General features: G+C 42.1%; 2 protein-coding genes across 2 annotated transcripts; both read right to left on the reverse strand.

Moving 5' to 3' along the window:
* Positions 1–171: 171 nt before the first annotated feature.
* LOC130490524 (vomeronasal type-2 receptor 26-like) lies at positions 172–7,498 on the reverse strand. Its single transcript, XM_056864349.1, has 6 exons — positions 7,479–7,498; positions 5,785–6,076; positions 3,708–4,565; positions 2,664–2,891; positions 1,843–1,969; positions 172–1,073 (listed from the first exon to the last, which is right to left on the reverse strand). The coding sequence occupies exons 1-6, from the start codon at positions 7,496–7,498 to the stop codon at positions 172–174; spliced, it is 2,427 nt and encodes an 808-aa protein (XP_056720327.1).
* Positions 7,499–12,431: 4,933 nt separating this feature from the next.
* Positions 12,432–18,397, reverse strand: LOC130490526 (vomeronasal type-2 receptor 26-like). Its single transcript, XM_056864350.1, has 5 exons — positions 18,254–18,397; positions 17,301–18,152; positions 16,199–16,426; positions 15,592–15,718; positions 12,432–13,333 (listed from the first exon to the last, which is right to left on the reverse strand). Exons 1-5 carry the CDS (start codon positions 18,395–18,397, stop codon positions 12,432–12,434), a joined length of 2,253 nt encoding a protein of 750 aa, XP_056720328.1.
* Between the last annotated feature and the right edge of the window lie 1,318 nt (positions 18,398–19,715).

A 19,715-nucleotide genomic window follows, 5' to 3' on the forward strand; every position in this document is an offset into this window, starting at 1 on the left:
AGCACAATAACACAACAGCACAACAAGCTCCATCCAGGTGGGAAAAAGATTAGTAATTGATGACATAGATCAGCTAATTTTAATAAATTAATTAAACCCAAACTGTGGTCTCGAATATTTATTTGAGTTGCTGGGGCAATATCAGAGCACTGCTCACAGAGACATATCCTTTCATTTTTTCTGCTTTAATAGTTGCTCCTTTTTGTTCATCTCAGGCCTTAGAATAATGATGTAGCATTTAGGGAAAAATATGAATCCCAATAAGCCAGTAGTGGAGGCTAAGATGGAGAAGATCTCTACAGCCACCATGGATTTCCCTTTGGTGCTCAGGTACGTTGGCACGAAGGACAGCCAAACACTGCAAAAGACCAACATGCTGAAGGTGATAAACTTGGCTTCATTGAAACTGTCAGGTAATTTCCGGGCAAAGAAAGCTACAGTCAAGCTGATAATGGCAAGGAATCCCAAATAGATCATGACACAGTAAAACATGGCAGCTGAACCCTCATTACATTTCATAATGATTTTCTCATTCAGTGAGTGCATGTCCTTATCTGGGAATGGAGGGGAAGTATTTAGCCAAAAAGTACAAATACACGTTTGAATAAGGGAGCATGAAAAGACAATAGAATGTGCCAGTCTTTCCCCCATCCATTTCCTCATCATAGATCCTGGCTTGGTAGCCATGAATGCCAGTACCACAGTGATTGTTTTGGCCAACACACTGGAGAGGGCCACGCAGAAGGTGATTCCAAAACTTGTCTGTTGGAGAAGGCAGGTCATCTTTCCAGGTTGCCCAATGAACAGCAAGGAGCAGAGGAAACAAAGCAGGAGGGCAATGAGGAGAATGTAGCTCAGGCTCCGGTTGTTGGCTTTGACAATGGGAGTGTTCTGGTGCTTCATAAAGGTTTGCAGCACAAAAGCTGTGACCATGGCAAAACAAATAGCCAATATAGCTAAAATGGTCCCTAATGATTCTTTATACGAGAGGTAGCTTACAACTTTAGGATTGCATTGATCTTGACGGTAGCTGGGGTAGAAGTCTTCTGGACATTTGTTGCAGGCATCCATGTCTAGAAAGAAAGAAAGAAAGAAAGAAAGAAAGAAAGAAAGAAAGAAAGAAAGAAAGAAAGAAAGAAAGAAAGAAAGAAAGAAAGAAAGAAAGGAAGGAAGGAAGGAAGGAAGGAAGGAAGGAAGGAAGGAAGGAAGGAAGGAAGGAAGGAAGGAAGGTTTAAATATTTCACAATTTTGATTAACATCTAAGAAGAAATATGCCCTGTAATTTAGATGTGCCAAGGAAGAATTGCAATGAGTTTTTGTATTGAACTGAGCTAGTGATGTTATCAAAGAATGGCTGTTGTGAGTCAGGAATTTGCTAATTCAGGATTAATTTTTGGTTAAGCCACACTCTCTGCCTCATTCCCCAACTCACGATCAGCTCTTATTATAGAGGCAACTGATGTCTTTTGGGAGTACAGTACAGACTTTAAGGACAGACGATTTAATATGTTTGTGGACATTCTCTGTAAATCATTTAAATTATTCATCCTGACATCTCAGACGGATAGAAAGTGCACACTGTGTAGGTGATTTTAATGACCTCAATTTGTGGTATGTGACATCCACTGTGATTCTGGAAGTTCTGTCCGTCAGCTGTTCAGGTAAAAGAGCTACCATACACATTGATAGATAAGTTACAGCCTGATTCAACTTTCAGAAAATCATTGAGGTGTTCCAGTGAGGGGCTCGACTTGCATGTAAATAATCAGTTTACGCTCATATCCACATGTTGTGTTTTATGCACTACTGTTTTATTTGTTTTGATGACTATCTGACTCTTACCATTCTGTTCAGAGACCATCCTTTCCGGACATGGAACACAATCATAGCAGCAAAATTTCTCTCCTTCTCTTTTCTTCTTGCTGTAGCCAGGACGGCAGTTGTCACTGCATAAGGAAAGGGGCAGCACCTGCCAATGAATATGAAGGATAAAAAAACATGAACAAGATGTGCATTAAGGATGGAAGTGGTCTTTGATAGAGAATTGTTCTACCAAAATGCTCCAGAAGTGCTCCTTTGTATGATAATTGCCCCAAAGCCAGTGAAATACACAATAAATTATTATTACGCAATGTTCAGGTGGTGACCTCACCACAGTGATTGGGTGGGTTCATAAGGAAACAGGAGGTCCTTCAGGTATGTTGGTCCCAAACCATATAGGGCTTTAAATGTCAGCACCAGCACCTTGCATTTTCCAAGAAGCAAATTGAGAGCCGCCATAGATGGAATAAAATTGGAATGAGATGGTCTATATTATCCCTCCAGTCAATATTCTGGCGGCAGAATTTTGCACCAAACACTTTTCAAGGGCAAGCCTATGTAGAGAGCATTGCAGTAATCTAATCCAGACAGTGGCCAAACCTTTCCTGACAAGGAAACACTGCAGCAGGCTAAGTAGTTGAAGCTGGAAAAAGGTATGGGAACATGCAAGTGAGAAAGAGATGTCTGCGGTCAACTTCCTCCCCACCCTGTCTCTCACCACAAAAGGAAGGCACTGTAGCTTTAAAAATTCAGGGCCAATCAACATAATTGAACACACATGGATAAAGTAAAATTGTGACCTGTCCCAACTGGAACTTCTTGTTTCTGCAGCTGTGTCTCACCTGGTTAAAGTGTCTGTGCCACACAATGTGATCGTCACTAAGGGTTAACTCTTGGCCTTGAGGCGCCTCAGGATCCAGCCCTCCCACTTTTAATCTAATCAGAGATCCATTGGGGAAAGTTACCCAGTTGATAACATCAAAACCTTCCACCAATTCTCCATTTTCATTAAAATGTATGATGTCTCCAGCACTGTTGTTGAAATAAATGTTCCTTAGGAAGTGATGCAGCTGAATGGAAGGAGATGTGGGAAAGGCATAATTTAGAATGTCTTAGCTTATCTATCATTATAAAATCATTACAAACATTTAAACAACAAACCATCTTTGAACATTACATCCAATGCCACTGCAGCTATGAGTAGGGTTGCCAGGTACCTCTTCGTCACAGGCGGGAGGTTTTTAGGGTGGAGCCTGAGGAAGGCAGGGTTTGGGGAGGGGAGGGACTTCAATGTCATAGAGTTCAATTGCCAAAGTGGCCATTTTATCCAGGTGAACTGACCTCTATCGGCTGGAGATCAGTTGTAATAGCAGGAGATCTCCAGCTAGTACCTGGAGGTTGGCAACCCTAGCTATGAGCAAGATCTGGGGCCATTCTGAAGGGAGCCACTCAAGGAACTGCAGGCCAGCCAAGCCCAGGAGAGGTATGTGATGGGAAGAAGCTCTCAAAACAGAGCTTGGACTACAGAAACTCTGTTTCTGTCTTGACCTTTCAGTCCCAGTACCATATCAGTAATAGAAAGATGCATCTCTGCTGGGTTTTTGGCTCTGGACTTGCCTGATTAAGACCCTGCTTCCAGCCCTATGGAACTGTGGTATGCAGACTTGACCACCTGCCTGCCTTGTGAACAACAGCTTAGTCACTATAAGAATTAGAACCATTTGAAACCTGAATTTTGTTGCTGGAATATCTCACATCCTCATGCATCCATTCCAGATTTGTATCTGTTGGGATACTTGGCAGAGTCCCATGCATCTTTTTGTGATGGATTAGCCTGCTTTGAAAATAAATACATATCGAGATTTGCATCACAGAGCTAACACTACCTGCCATGGTTGTATAATGTGAATCTCCTGCCTCGCTCCTCCTAACAATCTTCTATGCTTGGAGGTGGCAATACGGATATTGTGCAGTGCATGTGCCACAGCATAGACAGCATTGTAGACATTGTAGCTGTGACCTGTCATAGTCATTTCAAACAAAACCCCAGGAAGGGACTCCAGCTTCTCCTCTCCAGTGCATATGGTCTTACTTTCCTCGTGCTCATTAGACATTTTCATTGAACAGCTGAATGCCTGCTCCCAGAAGTCCTGAATAAAACCATCTCCACCAACCCAGGAAGGTCTTATGATCTCAAGGAATTTTTGGAATCCAGGTGGCTGATTGGAGTGAACTGCAAAGGATAAGGCACCATGGAAGGTTTCTATAGGCCAAACGGCTTGAACGGACAGTGATTCAAAATCCCAGTGGGAGGTAACAATCCAAACTTTACCAGGCAGTGGTGCAGAAACTTTTTCTGCTGCAGAGAGCAACATATTGAGAAGGTGCAGGGTTGGAGGTGTCCCATACACAAAGTATGCATTAGCTTTGCTCTCTGTGAGAATTGGGTACTGCGTCTGAAATTTGAGAAGCAGATTTATAAAATAATCCATAAAAGTCCTGTTTGGTGTTTTTAAAATGAAGGAATAACAGATCCTATTCTGCGCTAGCAAAGGCACCACCGTCTGCAAAAACTGGTCCCCATTGTCATCATCCGTAGCCACAAGCCCAATCCAAGTCCATCTGAAATGTTGAAGTAAACGTACTACTCCTTTGTACTGATAGACTTCATCTGGGACCATCTGGTACAAGGAAGGGAAGAGCATCCCTCTCCCCTGCACTTGGCTAAAGGATCCAAAAGTGAACTGAAAGAAAATGTAAATGAAAAACATGTAAATCAAAATCTCTATAGCACTTGTTTATTTTCCAAACCCAGGAACATTTTGCTTTGAAGTGGGGTCTTGTAGAGGTCTAAAAGGATGGCCATGGGAAGGGGCTGTGGCTCAGTGGTAGAACATCTGCTTGGCATGCAGAAGGTCCCAGGTTCAATCACCGGCATCTCCAGTTAAACATATTATGCCAATAAAGGTATTTGTATTTGTACTGGTATTTATTTGTTAATGGGTCTAGGCAAGTAGGTGGTGTGAGAGACCTCTGCCTGAGACCCTGGAGAGCTGCTGCCAGTCTGAGTAGACAATACTGACTTTGATGGACCAAGGGTCTGATTCAGTATAAGGAAGCTTCATGTGGTCAATTGACAGAGGTTAAAGAAGCAAATCCTCATGTGACAGCTAAGAGGTTTGCTTGTTTTTTTGCAATCATACCTGAAGCTGAGGGGAAATCTAATTTTGGGGAAAAGCAGGCTTAGAATGGACAGATAGAACAGATTTGCAATATATTAACTGTTGAAGATATTGAAACCCCAAAGGTGTTTGGTAAGATGCACCTTTTACAGCGCCTGCCAATGTCAAAAAGTTTTAGTAGTGCTTTGTATTCAACTATATGGATAGCTACAGGCTATTTAAATGAACAGCAAATTATGCGTTTATGGTAATGGGTGTGTGTAAAGTGTAATCAAGTTGCAGCCGACTTATGGTGACCCCTTATGGGGTTTTCAAAGCAAGAGACTAACAGAGGTGGTTTGCTATTGCCTTCCTCTGCATAGCAATCCTGGACTTCCTTGGTGGTCTCCCATCCAAATACTAACCAGGGCTGACCCTGCTTAGCTCTTGAGATCTTACGGAATCGGGCTATACTATGCTGCCTTTCCTCCAGTTTGTGGTAATAGCAAGTAAGAAAGACAGCGACATCTGCAAATCCCTGTCTTGTTGTCAATATCGATAGCTACAAGTGGATCCACATGCATCTGAAATGGTGAAACAGACAACTCCCATGTGCTGAAATGTTTCACTGAGGCCATCTTTGAAATGAAAGTCAAATGATACCGTCTTAACCCTGCACTTTGGGAAATGACTGAAAAGTGAACTGAAAAGACACTGTGTAAGTGCTTGGGAAAAAATGTTGTAAGTGCTTGATCATGTAACACAAGAGTGAAATCACCATACCTTCTTATATATAGCCTACCTGTGGAATGTTGTAGATGCTTAAAATGGTGGCTATATCGATTGATGTTTCACAGACATGCCCTCCAATGACAGCGATAGGATGATTTTTGATATCACAGTTGAAGTTAGGGAGGAACCTCTGCTGTGTGGAAAGTAGATTCAGTGTAGCTTTATATGTAATCTTTGTAAGGTAGTAGCTGTTGAGGATGTGGAAGCCCAATGAAGCATTTGGTAAGATAGCAGGATTTTCATTGATCTCTGCAACCGCAAATACCAGTGCTAAGAGGAATTGGTAGTTCTTTGGAACTGAACTGCAATGAGAGTGAGTAGCTGTTTAGTTAAAAAAAATCAGAATATTAATTATACCTTCCTCATACTTTGTAGGGTGGGGGGGTTGAGGGAGGGTTCTTTATTTTATTTTATTTTGCAAGCATAAGTCTTTATCTGAGATTTCATTCAGTTTTCCTTTGCAGAAACCAATTTTCACTACAGTTGTCTTTTGCAATTTTTGTATGACAAATTAGAGTTGTTAAACCTGAGCTGTCCCTAGAAGCAAAAATGTCTAAACTGAGGCTATCACACTTTGGTCACATTGTGAGAAGACAAGAGTCACTGGAAAAGACAATTGTGCTAGGAAAAGATGAAGGTAGCAGGAAAAGAGGAATACCCAACATGAGATGGACTGACTCTATAAAGGAAGCCATGGTCCTCAGTTTGCAAGACATGAGCAAGGCTATTAATGGCAGGACGTCTTGGAGGACACTGATTTATAGGGTCACCATGAGTCGGAAGTGACTTGATGGCACTTAACACACTCACACAGGATTTGTGAAAGGTTTGATACATAAGTGACCTTCAAGAACATATACCAATGTGTCCAAAAGAGAATAGTAGGTGTCCAGAGTCAGGCCAGAGGATGCAACCAAGGTCAAACAAAGATAAGGTCTAAGGTGTCAAGCAGTGGAAGGCAAATCTGCAAGAGCTGCAAGAGCTGAGCAAGGCTGTTAACGATAGGATGTTTTGGAAGACATTGATTCATAGGGTCGCCATGAGTCGGAAATGATTTGACAACCCTTAACACCCACACTTTTTTCTCCATAGGGTAAAGCCACCTCTGCAGTCTTCCCCCTTTCAGCTGGTTAAAGAATTCACCCAATTGGCCAAGATCTCATTTTACAAGACCTCCATCAGGCACTAGTGATCACTCAGGGAGCCAGCTGTTCACTGAGCTGATCAGATGCATCGAAATTGATTAATATGTGTCAATTTGCATAACTACACTGCTTTTTTGCATCCTCTGTGCCCTATGTGTCACTGCCATAACCTCCAGTTGTTAAAAGATTTATAGTTACAAGAGGACAGAGCTGGAGACCAAAGAAAACAGGCAATGAAATGTTTCAAGAATAGGAATGGTGCTCAAAACTAACCGAGAGCACATTCTCATGTGTGGGCTTTCTCTACAAACCCAAAATAAACATTCATTTTTTATTATACTTTGTGGACCTTGTCAGGAGAATGTCCCAACTGACATCACTCAGTGGTGAGATATATAAATCAAAGTAAAATATGGCAGACCCAAAAGTCTGCTAAGATGTTTTTTTCACAATGAAAATTAACTACTATACTATTACTATTCTATTACTTAATGGGTTGTTCTCACTTATTATGTTCTGAACAATTAAGGGAAAGCCAAAGAAAGACATAATTTCTTACACAAGTTCATCAATTAACATATCTTTGGGTTGTTCCAGGAAAGAGGGTCCATCATGAATCAAGAAGATATGAGCAAGAATCTGACCAATGTCAAAGTCTCCTGGCTGATAATATCCATGAGAAATAGGAAGGGGATCATGATATATAGTACAAAGAACAGAATGATTATGGCAGACAGTGTGACTCAGCAAGATGAGCAGAAACACCATCATCAGTACAACCATGATGATAACACTATTCTTCCAGATGCAGAATACCATGTTTTCATGTACTGCATCATCAAGCTAGCATCGGTTGTGGTTCAGGCTTACTTAAATGGCAGATGATGCTGTCGCTTCACCAAAGCAAAGCTTGGCCTGTGTGGGAATCTCTGCAACAGTTTTTCATCCTTAAAGTTATCAACATTTCCTTGTTGTTACCTCTTGACCATCAGTGTTTCTCAGCATAGCTTCTTTGTCTTTGCTTTCTCATCCAGGATGAATGTTGGGTGTCATTGAGGCCCAATATACTCTTTGAAAAACCTAATGTATAACTCAAAAGCTACAGACATGAACAACTTTGCCCAGATGTCCTGAAGAACATTCTGTAAGGCAATTGGTATGTGAGAGAAGGCAGTAATTTCTGTTCTATAAAGTTCAGTTTCAACTTCTTTATTCTAAAATCCTGGAGTTGGAGTTCAAATTAGGAAATGATAAGAGCTTATGTCCAGAGCTATGCACAGCTATGAATTTCTGTCTCCAAGAAAAGTAATGGTACAGAAGACTAGCAGGAGTCCTCCCTATCCATGGATTTAGTTATGATCTACATGTGTTGTTCTTTTATGATCTAACAGATTTAATTGTTAGTGATATTGATGGTAGGTGCTGGAAATCCTTTGGGTAGCAGGAAGCAAGCCAGTAATTGTTGAAAATGATAGAGGAGACAATTGTAATGGGTTGGTCTCTGCTGTGCCACCATACATTGCAAAATGGCTAGAAATGTGTGTTTCCCCCTCCCCTCAAAATCTGTTGTTTCTTTTAATTAGCCAGTTGATGTTTAATCTATAGGAAGTTGTGCATGGCTGGCTAAATAGAGCCTGGAGTTCTCATGTTAAATTCAAATGGGCCAGTCAATATTACCAATACAATTGAACAGAATGGGATGGGCATGGGAAGTTTATATGGATAAGAACTCTCTATGCTTAGAGCCACTTGTCAAAGGGATTCTAAAATTCCTGCTGGCAGTTTATGCTGAACTCACTGAAGCTATCATTATACTTAATTACACGGTAAGCACACCGATATTTTTCTCTGGTATTTTTGGAGTTCGAGTTTATTAAACAGGAAACATTTCAAAAAATCCAGAAAACTTGGATTTTTTGAAAAATATTGTCTTTAATGAACCTGAACCTGAAAAATAACGAAATAAATTCAGCAAGAGAGGGCATTCCTAGCCCCAGTACCTGCAGGCTCTGACTCCACTGAGTCCTCAGGCAGTGGGGTTAGTAGGAATGCTTCCGTCTCTCTCTCCAAGATGCATACCAAATTGAGCCCCCCTCCACACAGGGAGGCCAGATCTGGAATGCAGCTTGGAAAAGGAGGCGGGAGTGTTCCTAGCCCTGCTGTCTGTGCACTCCATGGATAGGGGTGCTCCCACCTCCATCTCCAAGCTGCATGCCAGATCGTGCCTCCGTGTGGAGGCCTGATCCAGCAAGTAGCTTGGAGAGAAAGGCGGGGCATTCTATCCACACCGTCCACCTTCTCCGGATATGTCAATTGAGAGAATCATCCAAACAGATTCTTAGTGATGACATCACTGTTCTTTTTTCAAGAATCTCTACATTCTGTAAATGTGTATGCAGAGAAGTCAGGAGGGGGCACAGTTGTGGTGATGTTTTCATCCAGTCCCCCAAATTATGGAAATGGGCTCCTTTGATTCCCTGTGATCTCCACAATCCTGGGACCGTACCAATGGAGCCTCCGACTTGATGTCCATGCCTTTGCACTGAAGCAGGCTCCTGAATCAGAAGTGTCCTGCCCAGGCTAGCATTTCCTTGGGCTTCTGGCATAAAGCCTGAACTTCTGTGGAGGCTTCACAGTGTTACTCTACATCCCAACCACAAGAGGGAGTTCGGAAACTGCTTGCCTGGTGGGAGAATGGTAAGCCAGACCATCCAACTGCCCGCTGTGGCTGCCTAGGATATCACCAATGCGACACCTACTTGATGTCTGTGCCTCTTTGCTGGATCAAGACCCTGAGTCAGCAGTTTCCTGCTCAAGCTTACATCACCACCTTTCACTGGTCTTTTGGAATAAAGCCTGGGCTACTGTGGGGAGTGGGGACAGGATCACCACTGGTGGGGTTGCCATGAAAGGGGCAACTTGGGGGAGCCATGTCAGGGGGACATGAAGACCCATTACTCTGGTAAGAGAAATTGGTACTGGAAGTCCTAAAGGGTGTGTTAGGCAGTTGGGAGAGTTGGATTGTTAGTCTTCAGAGGTCTCCTTACTGGGAAGACAGCCAGAGGCTAATGGAGGCATTTAAATTTTAAATGCCCCTATTGAAGCCTATGGGGAATCTTTGTGGGGCTCGGCGGGGGAGGGGGCTGTTATTTTTTTAAGGTAGAGGCACCAAATTTGCAGCATAGCTGCTGGTGACTCTCCTTACAAGAGTCCCTGAGTTTGGTTAAGATTAGGTCGGGGTCCCCTAGAGCCCATATTAGAGCCTGTACTGTGAAAATGGTGTTGGTGAAAAGGCAATATATCATTGGTACCATTGCATCTGAATGTAATCAACCAGTGGAGCTGTTTCATGTAGTCTGGGAGCTTTTACATCATAGCCAGAAGAACCGTATTCTGACCACATGAAAGCTCACTGTGATCAATTTGCTACTTACTTCGCAAACAAAATTGTCCATATGCATTCTGGGTTATATACCAGCATGGATGCATGTTCATGTGATGTACACCACTTCAAGGTGTTGGTTCTGACCTTTAAAGTCCAACATGGCTTGGGAGAGGGATATCTGAAGGACTGTCTTCTCCCATATGTTCCTGCCTTGGAGTTAAGATCAAAGGGAGAGCCCCTCCTTAGTGTCTCATCAATCAAACATGCTTGTTTGGTGGGTACACAGAAAAGGGGGTTTTCATTGACAGTAGGGCTGTCAATTCGGTTCGGTCCGAACTGAAAATCAACCGAATTTCCCCTGATTCGGTGATTTTCAGTTCGGACGGATCCGAACTCAAATCTGGCGGGCAACCGGGGGTGCCGAATTCAGCGAGTTCGGGAGTTCGCGAATAAATTCGGCCAATTCAGCCCCCCCTTCAGGGGAGCCCGCTGAAAGGCGCGGGCTGCCCTTTAAACTGATCTGCGCCTCCCAGCTGGGAGGCTCAGATCAGTTTAAAGGGCAGCCCGCCTCCCTTCAGCGGGCTCCCCTGAAGGGAGGCGGGCTGTCATTGAAACTCATCTGTGCCTCCCACCCGGGAGGCGCAGATGAGTTTCAATGACAGCCCGCCCCCCTTCAGGGTAGCCCGCAGAAGGGAGGCAGGCTGCTCTTTAAACTCATCTGTGCCTCCCGGGCGGGAGGCGCAGATGAGTTTCAATGACAGCCCGCCCCCCTTCAGGGTAGCCCGCAGAAGGGAGGTGGGCTGTCATTGAAACTCATCTGCGCCTCCCGGGCGGGAGGCGCAGATGAGTTTCAATGACAGCCCGCCCCCCTTCAGGGTAGCCCGCTGAAGGGAGGCGGGCTGTCATTGAAACTCATCTGCGCCTCCCGCCCGGGAGGCGCAGATGAGTTTAAAGGGCAGCCGCGCCTCTCCAGCGGGCTCCGCTGGAGAGGCTCGGGCTGCCCTTTAAACTGACCTGCACCTCCCAGCTGGGAGGTGCAGATGAGTTTAAAGGGCAGCCGCCCCCCTTCAGCGGTGCCTGCTGAAGGGGGGCGGCTGTCCTTTAAACTCATCTGCGCTTCCCGCCCGGGAGGCGCAGATGAGTTTAAAGGGCAGCCGCGCCTCTCTAGCGGGCTCCGCTGAAGGGGGGCGGCTTTCATTTAAACTCACCTGTGCCTCCCGGCCGGGAGGCGCAGATGAGTTTAAAGGGCAGCCCGCCCCCCTTCAGCGGAGCCCGCTGAAGGGGGGCGGGCTGCCCTTTAAACTGATCTGCGCCTCCCAGCTGGGATGCTCAGATCAGTTTAAAGGGCCCCCGCGCGCCTTCAGGGAATCCCTGAAGGCGCGCTTCGGCTGAATTTTCCCCCGAACTCTGGATCCCCCCGAATTACCGGGGATCCGAAGCGGGGGAGTTCGGACTTCGGCACGTACCAAACCCACAAGGGTCAAATTCGGCCGAATCCGAACTGTACCGAATTTTTTTTTTTGACAGCCCTAATTGACAGATCCATCATCATGGAACAACATCCTCAGGGAGGAGGCTTGCTGCCTCACTTTAGGTGGTGCACTTTCACATATCCTGAATAATGCACTTTCAATCCACTTTCAGTGCACTTTAATGATCATTAGCAAGGGGATTCTACCCTTTCACACAGTAAAATCCAGCTGCTAAGTGGATTGGAAGTGCATTATTCGGCATGTGTGAAAGCCCGCTCAAGCTTTAGGAGTCAGGAGAAGACTGCATTTAATTAAAACAGTTCTCAATTATGATTTTAAATTTTGATGTATTTTAATTATGTATTTTATTAATGTTTCAAGCCATCTCAAGCTCTGCAGGAAGAAACACAACTAATAAATATTGGAAAGAAAGACAGACAGACAGACAGACAGACCGACAGAAAGAAAGAAAGTTCTCCATTAGTTTATCCAAAATGGTAACTCTTGCAGAGAGACCCACAACTACAAAAAATTTCTTATTCAACAGTTCAGAAGTATACAGATGAGACACACAACCAGATAACTCCATTGTATTGACTTTTCCAACAAGAAATCATAAACAAATTAGAGAAAAGCACACAGAAGAACTTTCCTTTCATTTTGTCCGCTTTGTTAATTGTTCCCTATTGTTCATCTCAGGCCTTAGAATAATGATGTAGCATTTAGGGGAAAATATGCATCCCAGTAAACCAGCACTAGAGGCTAAGATGGAGAAGATCTCCACAGCCACCATGGATTTTCCTTTGGTGCTCAGGTACGTTGGTATGAAGGACAGCCAAACACTGCAAAAGACCAACATGCTGAAGGTGATAAATTTTGCTTCATTGAAACTGTCAGGTAATTTCCGGGCAAAGAAAGCCACAATCAAGCTGATAATGGCAAGGAATCCCAGATAGCTGATCACACTGTAAAACATGGCAGCTGAACCCTCATTACATTTCAATATGATTTCCTCATTCTGTGAGTGCATGTCTGCATCTGGGAATGGAGGTGAAGTAGCTAGCCAAAGAGTACAAATCCCTGCTTGAATTAAGGAACAGAAAATGACAATAGAATTTGCTGTTCTTCTCCCTACCCATTTCTTCACACGAGATCCTGGTTTGGTAGCCATGAATGCCAGAACTACTGTGATTGTTTTGGCCAAAACACTGGAGAGGGCTACAGAGAAGATGATACCAAAAGTGATTTGTTGGAAAAGGCAGGACACCTTCCCTGGCTGTCCAATGAAAAGGAAAGAGCAGAGGAAGCAAAGCAGGAGAGAGATGAGGAGGGTGTAGGTAAGGCTCCGGTTGTTGGCTTTGACTATGGGGGTATCCTGGAACTTCATGAATGTTCCGAGCACCAAAGCTATGATCAGAGAAAAAGAAATAACCAATATAACTAAAATAATCCCTAGAGGTTCTTTAAAAGAAAAGTAAGTTATACATTTGGGAATGCACTGATTTTGGTACTTATTGGGAAAATGGCCATCTGGACATCTGGCACAGGCATCCATGTCTGAAATAAAGAAAAGGAATAGGTGTATCTTTTAACCAACCAATAAGGCAAAAGAGTTCCATAATTTTAACAGCTGATAAAAAATCTGATTTTGTGATCATTACATTCAAACATAAATTTGTGTTCTTGTAGGTTATCCGGGCTGTGTAACCATGGTCTTACACAGCCCGGATAACCTACAAGAACCAATGAACTCTGACAGTGAAAGCCTTCGACAATATAAATTTGTGTGTTACTAGCTAGTATAATTTAATTTCATCTAACACCAGTGAGATCAAGCCATGAATTCCCTGATTCAGATGTCACCTTACCAGCCCATATTCAAGTGTATCTCTGCTCTAGCCCAAAGATTTAATGTGGCATTAATACTGGAATAATATTGCTGACCTAATCTGCAGGATCATTATAACAGTTACTGGCAAAAATGCTATAAAATTGTGAAGAAATGTTGTTATGGGTTTCTCAGAGATTTTTTTTTAAAAAAAAATCAGGTTCCTTTAACATAAATGGATGGAATGTGAGTTGTCTAGGATGCAGTCCTAAGTATGCTTTCTTGGGAATGAAGCGCTCCATGAGGATCTCTCTAACTGGGTCAGAGGAAACAATAAGGCAAATGAAGTTCAATGTATGTGTAAGGTAATGGATATTGGGAAAAACAGATCTTAGCTCTATGACAAGAGGTCTGAGGTTGCTGAAAATGAGAAAGAGACCGTGGGGTTATATTGGATAGTTAAATCAAAATGAGTCCCTGGAAGGGGGTGGGAAGTCTTTAAAGGCGGAAAAAGGCAGGTTTGGGGAATGCCGAACCTGCCAAATTTATTCAGCGATTGCCCAAACTCGCTAAATTTGGCTTGTAGTTTTCCCACCTTTTTTTGAAATCCGTTTGTCCCAAACTGACAACTGCCGAATCAGGGGAAATTCAGCTGTTTTTCGGTTCTGGACGAACCAAATCGACAGCCCTAACGTTGACCATGATTTCTTGTGGACTTTAGCAAATATGGTTTTTGGGTAACTCAAGGGCTGCTTTGGATGCCTCCAGCAGCAACACTGCAGTCTTTCCACATCATTCAACATTTCCATAAATATCCTAGTTACGTATGCATGGTCAAGCCTCCACCGGATCGTGATCTTTTTTTCTCAGTGTTTTGGAATAATGCACCCACCAGAGTGCTGGGTTTAACAGAAATATTCAAGATGGTTTTCAAGAGAAATATTCAAAAGAAATGTGTTCAAGAGAAATATTCAAAAGAAATGTATTAAAGAGAAATTTTTGGTTCAGAATTTCATTTATCAAGGAGGGCTAAGGATTTGTTCGTTTCCACCACCACCACCAGCTATTGTATTGGTGGAAACACTATTTTATGGGAAATAATTGAGTCTCATTGCACCCTACCTATCTGGTTACCCCTGTTAGTGCAGGACGAATTTGAATCATCATGGCTAAAGGAGGTTCTCAAGAAAATGGCCCGGCTGGGCATTTCTCCATCTTCCCTACTAGCCATGGGCTTAGAACAAGCAGCAAGCTTTTTGAAGCAAAGGGTTAAAGATACCAAATGTCAGGCAGACCTGGGGATATCACCCTTCTTCTTGGCTCCAGAAAAATCTAGATAGCTAGTTACCCCTGCAGCATATTATAGGAAGGCCTACACTGTAGCCAGATGTCATGCCCTGCCTTCGGCTTTCCTAGAAGGAAAATACAAGAAGATTCCAAGATCAGAAAGACTTATGGCCCTGCAGGTCAGGAGACATCGAAACCACCGAACATGTATTTTTCATCTGTTCTTTCTACCATGAGGCCCATATTAAATTCATTGCTCCCCTGACCAGTGAATTCCCCGATAAGCCAGTAGAATTCCTGACTAAGAGGCTCCTGATGGGTGAATCTCCACACTTTTCGGTCCCAGCTGCCAAATTTTGTGCCATCGCCATTAAAACTCACAAAAATGTAATGGAAAAAATTACTAAACCAGGCTATACTTTTAGAAATACTAAGTTGTTAAGTTGTGATTTGTTTTAATATCCTACATTTTAACATCATTGGTCTTTTATCTAATTTTGTAATTTCTACTAGTCTTACAGTTTTATTAAGTCAGATAATTTTATGTATTAACCTTTGGCTGGTTGAATAGACCATATCAATATATATATATATATCAATATATATATATATATATATCAATATATATATATATATATCAATATATATATATATATATATATATATATATCAATATCAATATCTATATCTATATCTATACCTATCTGGTAGGAGATCATCTCTTCTGGGCATGGAGCACAATCATAGCAGCAAAATTTCTCTCCCTCCTTCTTTTTCCTGCTGTAACCTGGATAGCAGTTGTCATTGCACAGAGAACGTGGCAGAACCTGTCAGTGAATATAAAGGACAAATGACGCATGAAGAGAATGTATAGTAAAAATGACTGGTATTGAGGAAGTGGACTGTGGCATGAGTTATTATTCCAGGGAGCTGAGAATGTAGTCTTCCATCGAGCAGTGTGTCATGTTTTGTCTGGTAATTGCCAGAAATCAGAAGACATATTATTAACTAATTTATGCTGTATAACTGATGACTATCAAATGCTTTGCTGAAACTGGTGGCCAGAAGATGTAAATATTTCCCTGCAATAGACTGAAATTGTGATTTTTTTTAAAGTAAGCAACTCATCAGAGAGAAACAGAGAGAGACTGATTAAGTGCATTAAAAAGGTGAATTCAAAAAGTTAAAATCATATTGTGATTTCTTTTTGGAAAGTGGGATTGTGCACCTCAAATACACATGAACTCCTCCCCAAATACACATTTTACCCTAAATTCATTATATCGATGAAAGTATCTGTATCCTACCTGGTTGAAGCTTCCATGCCAGACAATTAGATCATCATTGAGGGTTAACTCTTGGCCTTGCAGAGCCTGAGGGTCCAGTCTTCCCACCTTTTCTCTAATAAAAGATCCATTTGAGAAAGTGATCCAGTTGGCAACATCAAAAGCTTCCACTAATTCTCCCTTTTCATTAAAATGCACAGAATCCCCTGCACTGTTGTTGAAGGACATGCGCCTTAAAAAGTGATGGAGCTGTGAGATATAAAAGAAAGGGACCTTTCATAATGAAATGAAAATATCCTGGATGATTCTGGTCACTTTATTATATGTAGCAGTACTGCCTTAGAGTACAAAATGATTAAAGTTTGTTTGTTTGTTTGTTTAATTGAATCATTCCAATAAAGTGATCTTTTTAATTCAATGCGTTATTCTTAGGAAACCACAAAGAGGGTTCAATCTATCCCATTTTTTATATAGTCTTGTCCAAATCTCCTCCTTGATATAGCCCCTATCTCATGCTCTCCAACAAAGACTTTTTGTGTGGTCAGAGGGCACCCAGCATCCTTGTCACCAGCAGAAAGGCTGGTTAGATCCAGTCCATCCAATCCAGACATAGAAACCTCTCACTGTATAATTTTGGGGATGTTTGTTCCATATCTCTTAATAGATAAATAAGTTTATTCTAAAAAGCTAGCCTATCATATTTATGAAGAACAATCCCTAACACTTCCCTGATAAGTCTAAGGGAAAAGGTACATCTGGATTGATATCAAAGGGTATACAATCGAGTCAGATTCTAAATATTGTCGAAGGCTTTCACGGTCAAGAACCAATGAGTCAGATTCTAATCTCATTTTAATTTTTATAAGTAGCCTTTTGTTTTTGTTTTTAGTTGCTCATTGATGATAGAAAATGATGTGTTAAATGGTGGGGGTTCGCAGTTATACATAGGACTACCAACCCATGTTTGAGAAATTCCTGGAAATTCCTGGAAATCCACAGTGCCTGTGGATGATGCAGACTGAATTAACAATACTGATTTTAACAGACTGATGTTCTGATTCAACAGAAGTTCACTTTGTGAGTTAGCCTACCAGTTAGGAGTTTGCCATAGATGTACAATTACCTGCCATGGCTGCAAATTCTCAAATGCCTTCCTGCCTCCTTCACTCAACCTTCTGTGTTTAAACCTGGATAAGTAGAAAGCATTCAAAGCATGTGCTACAGCATAAGCAGCATTATAGATATTGTAGCTGTGGCCAACCATTCTCATTTCAAACAAAATCCCAGGAAGCTTCTCCAGCTTCTCTTCCCCAGTGCACATCTTCTCATTCTCCTCAAGAGGATTGGAATTTCTCAAAGAACAGCTGAAGGCTTGCTCCCAAAATTCCTGAATAAAACCATCTCCTGGATCCCAGAAAGGTCTTATGATCTGAAGGAATTTTTGGAATCCTGGGGGCTGATTGGAGTGAACTGTAAATGATATGGCACCATGGAAGATTTCTATATCCCAAAACTTTTGTATGGACAGAGATTCAAAATCCCAGTGGGATGTAACAATCCACACTTTACCACCAAGTAGCACGTTTTCTGACACATAGAGCAACATTCTCAAAATGTGCATTGTTGGAGGCTCTCCATAGACAACATATACAGTGGATTTGCTCTCTACAAGAACGGGATATTGTTTCAGCAACCCATAAAGCAATATTATAAATTCATCCTGATATGTCCTTTGTGGTATTCTTAATATAAAAGAAGAGCAGATCTGATTCTGTGAAAACAGAGAAACCATCGCCTGTAAAAATCTATCCCCATTATCATTGTCAACAGCAATGAGACCAATCCATGACCATCTGAAATGATGAAGTAGACGCACGACTCCTGTGTACTGATGCATTTCATCTGGAACCATTTGGTACATAGAAGGGAATAACCTTTTGTAATCTTGCCTTGGGAAGAATGATCCATACATAAGCTGAAAGAGAATGTGTAAGTATTTTGACATGGATAATAACAAAATGTTTGATTACAGGTTAAAGGTGTGAAATCTTCCTACCACTGTTTCAGATGGCCTACCTGTGGAATATTGTAGAGGGATAAAAAGGTGGCCATGTTGACAGATGTTTCAGGGAGAAGCCCTCCAATGACAGCCATCATATTTTTCTGACTGTCACATTTAAAATTGGGAACAAAACTCTGGTGTGAGGAAAGCAGGCTCATCGTGGCCTTATAGGTGACCTGTGCAAGGTAGTTGCAGTTCAGGATGTGAAAACCCAAAGTGATGTTCGGCAGGATTCCAGGATTCACATTTATCTCTTTTATAGCAAATACCAAGGCCAAGGGGAATTGGTAGTACTTTACCACGGACCTGCAGTGTCAAAATAGCAAAGTATAACCTTATAAAATATTATTTTGTTAAAAGGAATAACTCAATAAAATGCATATTATATGCATAAACACAAAAAAATGTGAGAAAACAGACTTTGTCTTTGAAGTACCAAGGGACATGATCTTGTGTGTAGTTCTGCTTCACAAGCCCCATAGGAAACTACATGCTTAATTCAAGCATGAGCTTGTGCAAGAGAACTTCTCAATAGACTTTGTCCAACAATCCACTGAAGAAAGCAAAGAATGTGATGGTCACACGGAAACATCTTCCATGATGCGTAAGAAAGTCAAAAGTATGTCTTACAGAGGCTCATTACTCAGCATCCATTTGGGCTGGTGAAGGAAAGAGGGAGCGTTAGAAATCAAGAAGATGTGAGCAACCATCTGGCCAATGAGAAGATCACCTGGCTGATAAAATTCATGAGAAATAGGAAGGGGATCCTCCTTTTTGGAGCAAATAGAATGTGTCTTGCAGACAGTATGACCCAGCAGTAGAAGCACAAGCAATATGATTAGCACCATCGTGATCTTGAATCTTTTCACCAGAAGGCAAGTGAAACAAAATCACAGTATGAATCTAAGTGGAGAGGGGAGAGATGCAAATATTTAATGGAGTTCAGTTTCTGCTTTTCAGTGTAAAATCCTATACCTGGAAAGATAATCTGGGGGAAAAAGCAAGATATCACATTTAAATGTCTGGATTTTTGTGTAAAGGCAATGCCATGGTTGAAAAGACTGGCAGAGAGATCCCTATCTCTAGACTAAATTCTAATCAAAAATGTGAGCTTTTTATGCAAGCCTTCAGGTGTGATTACTAGGTGGTTGTATTACTAGATGCCTCTGGCAATCCTTTGGTCAGGTAACCAGTAATTTTCACAATAATGGAGCAGATCATGACTTCCCAATGGATTAGCCTCAGCTGCACCATAAAACATGCCAGAAAACATTCTCTCTCTGTCCAATGAGTCACCTCTTTCCAGATGTACCAGCTTACCTCTGGGGAGTAAAATAACTGCTGCCACTAACTTATGTGGAAGAGTTTCTGCCATGCTGAGCAACACAATCAGAATGTACAGGGTTGGAGGCTCTCCATATACACCATTAGCATTGGCTTTACCCTCCAAGAAAACACAATATTGTTCCTCCAATG

This window comes from Euleptes europaea, chromosome 18 (genome assembly GCF_029931775.1).
Source record: "Euleptes europaea isolate rEulEur1 chromosome 18, rEulEur1.hap1, whole genome shotgun sequence".
Lineage (NCBI taxonomy): Eukaryota > Metazoa > Chordata > Lepidosauria > Squamata > Sphaerodactylidae > Euleptes > Euleptes europaea.

What these genes read in the sequence shown, in the direction of transcription:
- LOC130490524 (XM_056864349.1), bottom strand. Translation starts at nt 7,498, where the DNA reads ATGTTAATTGATGAACTTGT. An exon ending in GCATCTACAACATTCCACAG is followed by an intron (nt 4,566 to 5,784) that starts GTAGGCTATATA and finishes ATTTTCTTTCAG; the next exon opens with TTCACTTTTGGATCCTTTAG. An exon ending in GGCACAGACACTTTAACCAG is followed by an intron (nt 1,970 to 2,663) that starts GTGAGACACAGC and finishes ATTCATTGGCAG; the next exon opens with GTGCTGCCCCTTTCCTTATG.
- LOC130490526 (XM_056864350.1), bottom strand. Translation starts at nt 18,397, where the DNA reads ATGAGCCTGCTTTCCTCACACCAGAGTTTTGTTCCCAATTTTAAATGT. An exon ending in CCCTCTACAATATTCCACAG is followed by an intron (nt 18,153 to 18,253) that starts GTAGGCCATCTG and finishes ATTCTCTTTCAG; the next exon opens with CTTATGTATGGATCATTCTT. An exon ending in AGAATTTGCAGCCATGGCAG is followed by an intron (nt 16,427 to 17,300) that starts GTAATTGTACAT and finishes TATATCTCACAG; the next exon opens with CTCCATCACTTTTTAAGGCG.